We start from the raw sequence: 10117 nt of genomic DNA on the forward strand, positions 1-10117 counted from the left end.
CCCCCCTCCATCAGCTACACCCTAGATTTCTTGCTCCCTCTTTAGTCTTGTCTTCTGTGCGCATGCATGCAAGGCTCTGGCCAATCCAAATATATACCTCCAAAGAAACACTTCTCCGTGCAGGGAGAGAGAGAGAGAGAGAGAGAGAGAGAGAGAGAGAGAAACCTGCCCGATACCTCATGCCTCTCGGGGGATACATATAGACAAACACACATTGGCAAGAGAGGGCGGCCGCCCCCGCCCCCCCCCCTCGCAGCCAAGGACAAACACACAGCTGATTTTGGAAGTTTTTGTATTTTTTTTGTTTTTCTGTCTAGAGCGGAGGAAGGATGGCAGACATTCTAGGAAGAAATAAAGGGCAAAAGAAGGATATTGAGGGAGGGAAGGCTGCCGCCTCGCGCGCTGTCCGGCACTGTTCCCCGCGCCTCCGCGGCCCGCGAAGAACGCGGGCCAGGAAGCAGCATGGAGGGGAAAGGGCGCAGGGACCGCGGGCAGCAGCAGGAGAATGTTGAGATTTTTGTCATTTTTAACTGTCATTTTGAAAAAACTCAAATGGCTTCTTTCGCGGGAGCCGCCCTCTGCGACTCCTCCCTTCTTCTCCGGCTGTCTCTCTCGCTCACTCGCTGACCCGAGGCATGGTGTGCACTCGGTGTGGGTGTGGGTGTGCATGTGCTGCCGCAGACACACGCACACACGCACATCAGCAGGACTCCTTGTGTCTGGCCATGGAGGAACACACACGAGGGAAACACACCATGGGCGGCGCGGAATATAGAGGAGGTACTTGGACCTTCTCCAATGACGCGTCCCCATGTGGGTGTGCGGCGGCACGCCGCCCCACAGCCGTCGGCCGTGGTCTCTCTCCCTCATGGAGAGGGAAAGAGGGGCGGCCCCGGTGAGCCTCCTCGGCAGACTGAGTACCACACACGTTGCTGTCTCGCGCGAGGAGAGGGGCGGGACAGCCCCCATGCACGCGCACAAAACGAAGAAGACAGCCCCGTGCAGGTATCAAAGCCAACAGCGCGCTCACGCACATATGCACAAGGAAGGAGAAAGAGAGAGGGGGGGGGGAGGAAGGAGGGAGAGCGCACAGCAGCCCCCGCGCACGCCGGAGGGGCGTCGGCCCAGATGCCGGGGGGGGGGGATATGTTGAATGGGGATAATATACAAGGACGGATGGGAAGAGCGGGGAGTGGGCCGTTGGGCCCCTCTGCCTCGCCGGCTTTTGCGCGCGCGCGCGCGCGCGCACACACGCAAACTGGCGCACATAAACCACCATACACACCCCCGGAGAGGGAGGGAGAAGGGGAGGAGGAGAAGGGGATGAAGGAACATCGGACCAGGGAGTCACCCCTGCTCAGATGGTCACCACAGGTGCTCTCTCACCACCCGCTCTCAACCGTACCCCCCGTCCTTTTCTCTGACTAGGATGTGAGAGAATGGGTGTGAAGGCGCCGCCGTAGACGTGTGCCGGGCTGTGTGCGCGCCGCAAGAAGAAGAAATGTGAAGAGGGAGCGGGCTGGCAGAGGGAAGAGGGACACGAACACAGACACATGCGAATGTGCCTGTGCGTGTGTGAAGGAGGCAGCAACAAAAAGGAAGAGAGGAGGGAGGGAGGAGAGGGCAGGGAGAGATGCACACTGCCCCCACTGGCGCTGTAGGATGTACACATGCGCAACACCGTCGTGGACAGCAGGCAGAGGGCACTTTCCCGCACCCCGGGCGCTCCCCCGACACTCCCCCTCTCCCTGTGGTTTGCTGCCTCCCGCGATCTCTTCGTCTGGCGCTTAGTGCTTCTTGTACTCAAGAAGCACGGGGTAGATGCGCTCGAAGGCCTGTTCGATTTCCTCGCACCGCTTTGCCCCGGTCAGGACAATCTTGCCGGAGACGAAAATCAGCAGCACGACCTTCGGGTCGTGCATGCGGAAGATCAGCCCCGGGAAGAGCTCCGGGTCATAGTTGGACGAGCTGCCGTGGGTGTTCTGCAGCCCCTCCAGACGGATGGGGAAACGCACATCGCATGACCCGACCACATTCTGGATGGTGAAATCATTGAAGTCCACCTTGAAACCACAAGATCGGAAGAGCGTCGTGTACGTGCATGCGGAAGATCAGCCCCGGGAAGAGCTCCGGGTCATAGTTGGACGAGCTGCCGTGGGTGTTCTGCAGCCCCTCCAGACGGATGGGGAAACGCACATCGCATGACCCGACCACATTCTGGATGGTGAAATCATTGAAGTCCACCTTGAAACCACACTTCTGAATGATGCGCATGAACTTGCGCGCAGCGAACTGCGACTCATTCTCGCTCTTAGCCCCGGTGACGACCATCTTGCCGGAGGCGAAGACCAAGGCAGTGGTCTTCGGCTCGCGGATGCGCATGATCACCGCGGAGAAGCGCCGAGGGTTGTACTCGGCATTGCGGGCCTTGGTGGCGATGTCACGCAGCTGCAGCGCGCAGTTCAGGTTGAGCGAGGCAACAATGTTCCTGTACGAGAGGAAGGAGGGCAAAATGAAGAGACGCCACAATAGGGGGGGGGGAGATGTCAGCATGGGAGCCCCCGAGTGAGGAAGAGGGGCGTACTGAGCCAAGAAACGGGAGGAGGAGAGAGAGGGGGGGGGAGGGAAGAACGCACTGAAGCTGTGGCCGAATGCCAGCAGTGATGGTCTGAGAGGGGGCGGCAGCCGGCACAGCGGCAGGGACCTGGGTGCTGGTGGGAACGGCAGGAGCGCTGGCGGGAGCGGCGCCTGTCGACTTGTTCTGGAAAGCCATAGTGGACATGAATGAAAAGGAGAGGGAGAAACCCGGGGAGACGTGACCGACTGGGTGGGAAGAGTCGTCACAAGGAAACAGAGAGGGGAGATGTAGAAAAGGGGGGAGGAAAGGACGACTATGTAGAGGCGAGAAAGAGAGGAAGGAAGAAAGAAAGAGAGGAGGAGGGGGAGGAGAGAATAGCGGGGGGACACCGATTTGGGAGAAGGGGATGCAAAAAAAACAGGAAGAGAAGAGGGAGAGAGGGGGGAGAGAGAGAGAGAGAGTAGGGACACACAACGTTAGCCATCATCATGCAATTCCCGGATGTTGAGGGGAAGAGAGGAGAGGAGGGGGAGAGAATCCTTCCCATACACCTCTCTTTCATCCTGCCCATGTGGGCCCCCTCCCTCTCCCCGCACAATGGCCATGCGAAGATGTATCCGGAGCCAAAGGGGGGGGAAAGGGGAGAGGATGAGCGAGGATGAGCAAGAGGGATAGGAGAAGAGGAGGGAAAGGATTGGAGCCCGCAAACCAGATGCGCGTGTGCGTCATTCCCCGTGCTTATACACACACATACACACACACACACACGCATGCAAACGTGTGCACATCAAGCCAAAGACCTGGTGTGGGCAACACACGAGAAGGGACTTGCTTGCACGGAGGGGCGCATGAGGACTGACTTGCGCCCGGCCGCCGCACGCCTTGAAAGGGAACACAAGCAGGGCCACAGAGACAGGAGCAAAAGGAAGGCAAGAGAGAGAGAGAGGGAGAAGGATGGAATCACATCGCAGGGGGGGGGAGGCAGCAGGGAGGAGAGAGGGGCAGGCAACGAAAGGAAGATGCGACTTGGCCTGCAAAACCCCCATTTCCCTCTCTCCTCACTGGCCGCCGCCCGTGGGGATGTGTGTCTATCTATCTCTCGCTCTCTCTCTCTCTCTCTCCGTGCATCCTTCCCCCGGTCGGTAGGAGGCTCCGTCTCTGCCGCCATGCCCGATCCGCCCCCCTCGCCCATGGCCCCGTCCCCCCCCCCCGCAAAGGGAGGAGCCGGGGATGGTGTGAAGGAGGAGAAAACGGGATGAAGGATATGCCGCTGTGGCCCCAGAACAATACTCTGCGCCGTCGCCACCGAACAAGCTCGTCGCCTCCAACGCGTGTACCTGCGGATGTGAGAGTGTCCGTCCGACAAGGACCCTCCCCTCCATGTGTGTATGGGCCATGCATGAACACGGTGCATCTGCACAGAGGGCGCATCTGATGAGAGGTGCTCCCACACGCCCGGGAGGTCTTCGCACACACACGCATGGCACGCTGCTCGCCCTTCCCCCCTGGAGGGCAAAGAGAGGCAGGCACACCATCGAGAAAGACACATCCGCGGGAAGGGGCAAACATCAGCCCCAAGCGCTCCTGGCCGCCCCCCGCCCCTCTCTCTCTCGCCAGATCCCACTGCATAGGCGGAATCCACGAAGAACGGGAGACACCGACAGCTGAGGCGAGGAGAGAGAGAGAGAGAGAGAGGAGGAGCGAGGGAGGATGGGGAGGGCAAAAAAGGGAGGCTGTCCCTCTTTTGCCTTGGCCGCCTGTGTCGAGAGAAAGGAGGGCGCGTCCGCCTGCCTGGAGAGAGTGCTCGCATGTGAAAAGTAGAGGCACACCGGTGGCCGCATGACGCGCCAGGTGGCCATGACTTGTCCCCCCGGCTCGCCCACCCCCCTCCCCCGCTCGTACATATCCTGTCGCTCCCACGTGTGTGGGAGAAGCATGCACACGCGCCGTTCCATACTCCAGCATGCCTGGCGACCAGAATATGATATGCTGATCGCCGACAACGAGAGGAATCACCCCGTGTCCGGTGAGGGACAAAAGGAGCAGGAAGAGTGCGTACTACAAGCACCCAAGATCGCCCAGGCGCCCAGGCGCCGAGGAGACACACGACGGGTTATGGGAGGAGGGAGGACATATGACGAGCGGGGGAAGGAGGGGGGGGGGAAGGGCACACGCACACGCACACACACACGCCGATGCGGAGGGGTGTGCAAATGCATGAATACACGCATTTGAGCACCTCAGAAGGCAGGAGACGCGGGCCTTTGTCCGGACACCGACAAGCACGAGACATTGAGGAGGGTGGAGCAAATGGGGAAGCAAAAAGGCAACGGAGGGAGGGCGCGCGACGCGCTCCCCCTCCCACTGGCACGCCGCCTCCATCATGCATGCTCAACACACGGACACCACTCGCCATTGGATCATCATCTGCCATGCTCGGGAAGAGGGAAACAGTGCGGCAGGACTCAACCAATGGAAGAGGAGCATTCGGAAAGGGAGGCAGCAAGATGACCGCGACGAGTGGAGAAGGTGGAGAGCATGAAGAGGGAGCGGGAGGGCGAGGAGCGGGGGGGGAGGCGCGTGCGCGCGCCCACGCGAGAAGGGCAGATCAAGAGGCCGAGGCCATGGCACCTGGGGGAGGTGTGTGTGTGGCTGGGATGTACTTACGTTGATCGTGCTTCTACTACCGTCGCGATGCAGGCACCGAGTCGTGGAAGGACTCAGAGGGACAGCCGGAAGGAGAGGAGGGAGGGGGGGGGAGGTGCAAGGCCCAGAGAGCGAGAACTGAATCTCAGTCCTGATGCTTCGCAGAGGGGGGGGGGAGGGTCGGGAGCACAAGCGCGGACGGGGCCACGGGAGCTCAACCGGTTCTGGGTGGGGGGTCGGTCGGGGAGGAAGTCCTGCCTTTCGAGGGGGAAACGAAGGACAGAGTAAAGGAGCGAGCCTGTAGCCTGGCAGAACTGAATCGCCAAGTGAGACTAGTTACGACAAGAACGAAGACTCAAGCTTGTGTGGCGGCGGCGACGACGGCGGAGGTGGTGGCGGCGGCGCGGCGGCAAGGGCGCAAGGTTAGGCGAGGAGGCGGGCGCGACACCGCGGTCCGGGAGGGGAGAAGGGAGAAGGGAGGGGAGAAGGGAGAGAAGCGACGTGATGTGGGAGAGGAGTGGGAGACTCACCGTGGGGAGGAAACTTGAGAAAGCGGAAGCACTGCTTTGGGGAGGTGCAATGAACACGGGGCTGCAGGGAGAAATAGAAGGAGGAGAGGTTAGAGACAACACTCGGGAGGGGGAGGGGGAGGAGAGGGAGCACGAGGCGACGCGACGGGGTATTCACCCATGCATGGAGGGGAAGGGGCGAGAGGGAGAGAGAGAGAGAGAGGGGGGGGGGGAGAGAGAGAGAACAGCGCAGCGCATGTGCACGCGCGCGCACGCATGAACGCGGGGGGGGGGGGGACATCGTGTGTAACGGGCAAAACAGGGGCGCAGCGCGGCAACCAGGGGAAGGGACGTCGGACATACGCTGTGTGTCGAGTGCGGCCTTACGTTGCGGGGAGCGAAAGCGCGTGCTGTGCGTGTGGCAGATATCGTTGTCGTCAATAGCGTTCTTTACTATGAACTTTGCTGTCAACGCCCGGACAGGACCCCACGGAGGGGAGCCCCCTTATATACCTCTGAATTTCATTGGTGAAATGTCCGGTCGCCCCCGGCCGCTGGGGGGGGGGGGGGACAACCCCGGTGACCCCTCCCCGGCCCCCGGCCCACACATACCAGCCACCGCCGCCCCGCCCCCCCCCCAGCCCTGGTCCCTGGCCCGCCGACCCCTTCTCCCGCGCGCGCGACAAACCGGGCGAGAACATATGGCCGCTCGCGGCCTCCCCCCCCCCCTCCCCTGGCTCCGGCCCCACACAAATGAGGCAGGTGGCCCGGTCCTGGCGCGTCCGGCACGCCCGCGGCCCTCTCCCCCCGGGGCTCCGGGAGGGGGGCAACACGGGCGCCCGGCGGCACAAGGCCGGAACACAAACCCACATTGGGCGCGCGCGCGGAGAAAAATCCACGCGCAGGAGGAGGGGGGAGAGGGGAGGGGCGCGCCGACACCCGCGAGGAGGAGGGCACACCCCACGGCGGCGGGTGTGTGTGTCCCCTCTCCGGAGACGGCCGCCTCCCGGCAGCGCTTAAATACCGCCCCGCCCCCGCCGGCCACTCCCCCCGCCCGGCCCCCCCCGCACACACCCGCGGCCGCCACCTTCGGCGGGCTGACCCGCCCGGTGGCACTTGAGGGGCGCAACGCCCCGGCCCAAGGGCCAACGCCCGCGACCCTCGGCCACGATTGACCCCCCCCCCCCCCCCCCCCCCCCCCCCCCCCACCCTGGGACAAAAGGGGCAAAGCGCGAGACGGGCCTTGGCGTGGGAACGTCGGGCATCGCCCAGAAAGCCCTGGAGAAGTCTGGAAAAAAGGGGCTGGGCTCCTCGGCGACCGGGCCGTCGGGGCGGGGGAGCGTCCCTAGCCCCCTCACTCGCAAGTGACGACCACCAGAGGACCCCATCCTCAGGCTCCCCGGTCCTCGGCCCTCACTCCATGCCCCGCCCCCCCGGCTCACCGGGGCACCACAGGCGCGCGTGCTCTCTTGCCCCTCCTGCCCGCTCGGCAGACGCGCCGGCTGGCTATGCGCGTCGGCAGTCGCCCCGCCTACCCCGCGGGGCTCCGAAGCCCGGGACCGCCTCCGAGAAACCCGGACGAACGCCCCCCCTCCCTGGCAGCACATCACGTAATCCCCCCCCCCCCCCCCACCCGCCCCCCCGGGGGGAGGCGGGGCAAGGGGGAGGAGGGCGGGGCGAGAGGAAGACACGCGAAGCCCGAAGTCTTCGGCTCGCACAGGCATGCGCCCTTCGGTGTCGAGGACCACTAGCCAAGGGGCGTAAGCAGAGACCAGCGCTCCGCGACCCTGCCCCCTGATCGTGCTGAACAGCAGGGCCAGGGCCTGTTGGTGAGAGACCGCCGAGGGGGGGGGGGGGAAGACGTGCAGGGGATCCCCGACGGACCGCGCCGAAGCCCCAGGCCGCACTGCCAGGAGGCTCGGGAAAGATAGGCAGAGGAAAGAGGGAGAGAGAGAGAGGGAGAGGGTGAGAGCGAAAAAGGCAGACTGTCCGTGCGTCTGCCCACGAGCACACCAGAATGACCACACGACGGTCTCATGACAACCCCAACCCTAGCCACACCCGCCGGTGTAGCCCATACCTAAATCACGGAGGTTAAGCTGCCAGGGGGGGGGCGGGCGGGACATTACCCCCTCCCCGGCCGGAGGCCGGGCGCGCAGATCGGCCCGGCCTGACGAATGGGGCTTCGGAAGCAGATGGAATGAAGAGGAACACGGCAAGAGGGCAGGGGGACTGGGGAAACGCCACACGATGACACTAGAGGACGAAAAGCACAGAAGCCCCGCGATTTGGCCGTAGCTCCCCCCCCCCCACCCAGAGGGTCAACGCGCTCAGCCGATGGCGCAATAGAAAAGCCCCTACTTTCGACCAGGGTCCCGAACACAGGTCACGCGGCCGGAACATTAATTACCCTGGCCCTGCGGTCTTTGAGGAGGGCCACTCTTCCCGGGTCCTTCTACCTCGGCAGGCCTGGTCACACCCTTCCCCCCCCCCCCCCCTCCCCCGCGACGGACCCTCCTGCATATATTGACCAGCTTTTTTTTATCAGACCCTTTACCCCAGGTCTTCCAGTTTCACACTTCTGTCTCTCCTTGACCCAGTCCAATGTATAAGCACGGAATAGCATTGCACATTCAACTCCCAGCGAACATCCGTCACCGTCAGTGGGGAATGATCGACCTCCAGTAGGGTGGCCGTGTCGCCCGCCGGAAGAACCTGTGCGTGGGAGGAGGAGGAAGCAGAAGCATGGACTGGGCATATTCCAGCGCAACGCGTCTTCCTGGCAGCACGTTTGTTGGTGTCCACGACGTATTTCCCCCCCTCGCGCTCCCTCTCCCTTTCTCGCCCTCGGCCATTTCTCGTCCTCAGCCCCTTCTCGCCCTCGGCCCTTCGCCATCTGCCCCCCCCCCCTCCCCCCAAAAAGACCACAATGCGGCTTTTCCGCGCCAACAGAGAAGAAAGAGGCAGGGAGTGCATTTTTTGTGCAGGATAGGAAATCGCATGTGTGAGGGGGGGGGGGGGGGGAGCGCATCCGCGTACATGCCCACATGCATGCATTTTACATACATGCACACACACACACACGCACACGTGGGTAGCTGTGTCTGTCGCCTGAGGCTCGGTCGTGGGTCTTGGTGCGCACGCATGCGCCCGCACAACACGGCGAGTCGGCCGGGGGGACTCTCCCCCCTGCCAAAGGTGACAGAGCGGCGGCACGCACAGGCGGGAGAGTGCACGCAATTACTTGGTGGACTCGACGTAGTCGCGGTACTTGTCCTCGCTCATCATGCCCGCGAGCTCGGAGTCGTCAGACATCTGGATCTTGAACATCCAGCCTGCGCGGAAAGAGGCGGGGGAGCCCAGTGTGTCAGTGGCGGAGGGAGAGAAGAGAGAAGGAGAAGCCGCGGGTCAGGGACCGGCGCAAACAAGCAGGCAGATTGTCCCCCGCACCGTCGCTGAAGGGCTTCTCATTGATGAGGGCCATGTTGGAGGAGTCGGTGAGCGAGTCGTTGACCTCGACGATCTTGCCGGTGACCGGGGAGTAGACCTCGCTAGAGGCCTTGACCGACTCGATGGCACCAGCGGAGTCCTGGCGGGCGAGGTCGGCACCAACGGCCGGCAGCTCGATGTAGACAAGGTCACCCAGCAGGGAGGCAGCGTAGTCGGTGATACCGACGGTGGCGATCTTCGACTCCTTGTCGACAGTGACCCACTCATGATCCTCGGTGAAGAGGCGGCCTGGTGCATGGCAGCCATGGAGAGAGCCGGACGGTGAGCACATGAGCCTGCACTCTGGCACAGAGCAACACAATCTGCAGGTGGGTGCGGGCGTACTGGTGGAGAACATGCGGGCGGCGATCTGGCCGTTCTGCATGGCAGAACGACGGAGCATGTTGGTGGCGGCAGTGAGCATGTTGGTCTGGGGGAACTCTCGTGAGTAGTGGGGCTCTGGGAGGTGAGGGTGGCGGGAGGAGGGCGAGCGGTCAGCCGACAGAGGGAATGCCGAAGGAGCAGGGGGGGAGGGGAGGGTGGGGACAAAAAGGCGACATACAAAAACAAATCTGAAGGAAGCCTCTACAGAGGGCTGCGCGCTCGGTACCAACAGGGCACCTCGCCTTCTCTCTCTCTCTCTCTCTCTCTCCCCCCCCCCCCCCCCCTCGCCGTCCTTCCTGCGAGTGCATGGAACACCGGGGAATACACACTGGTTGCACACCTCCCCCCCTCCCCCCGTTGGCATCCTTGTCCAGGGCCCACTCTCCTCGCCCCCGCCTGCCTTGGCGCGCCCCTCTCTGCCCACATCCCGGGGGCTGAATCATTTTCGGCATCTTGAGTTCAATTTTTGGACCCATCTATTTCACGCCCACCCTACGTCTCGGCCCCCCCC

The 10117-nt window shown here is 63.2% G+C and overlaps 3 protein-coding genes across 3 annotated transcripts; all 3 read right to left on the reverse strand.

The window, feature by feature from the left end:
- Positions 1–278: 278 nt before the first annotated feature.
- Positions 279–3038, reverse strand: H696_01724 (transcription initiation factor TFIID TATA-box-binding protein). Its single transcript, XM_009495632.1, has 3 exons — positions 2637–3038; positions 2245–2488; positions 279–2063 (listed from the first exon to the last, which is right to left on the reverse strand). Exons 1-3 carry the CDS (start codon positions 2780–2782, stop codon positions 1788–1790), a joined length of 666 nt encoding a protein of 221 aa, XP_009493907.1. The 5' UTR covers positions 2783–3038; the 3' UTR covers positions 279–1787.
- Positions 3039–3329: 291 nt separating this feature from the next.
- On the reverse strand, positions 3330–6197 carry H696_01725 (hypothetical protein). Its single transcript, XM_009495633.1, has 3 exons — positions 6097–6197; positions 5755–5815; positions 3330–5584 (listed from the first exon to the last, which is right to left on the reverse strand). The coding sequence occupies exon 3, from the start codon at positions 4386–4388 to the stop codon at positions 3366–3368; it is 1023 nt and encodes a 340-aa protein (XP_009493908.1). The 5' UTR covers positions 4389–5584; positions 5755–5815; positions 6097–6197; the 3' UTR covers positions 3330–3365.
- A 2540-nt stretch (positions 6198–8737) lies between these two features.
- H696_01726 (glycine cleavage system H protein) lies at positions 8738–9854 on the reverse strand. The gene is made up of 4 exons (XM_009495634.1): positions 9785–9854; positions 9568–9681; positions 9184–9471; positions 8738–9068 (listed from the first exon to the last, which is right to left on the reverse strand). The coding sequence occupies exons 2-4, from the start codon at positions 9644–9646 to the stop codon at positions 8974–8976; spliced, it is 462 nt and encodes a 153-aa protein (XP_009493909.1). The 5' UTR covers positions 9647–9681; positions 9785–9854; the 3' UTR covers positions 8738–8973.
- Between the last annotated feature and the right edge of the window lie 263 nt (positions 9855–10117).

Source organism: Fonticula alba (genome assembly GCF_000388065.1).
Source record: "Fonticula alba strain ATCC 38817 unplaced genomic scaffold supercont2.2, whole genome shotgun sequence".
NCBI classification, from domain to species: Eukaryota; order Rotosphaerida; family Fonticulaceae; genus Fonticula; species Fonticula alba.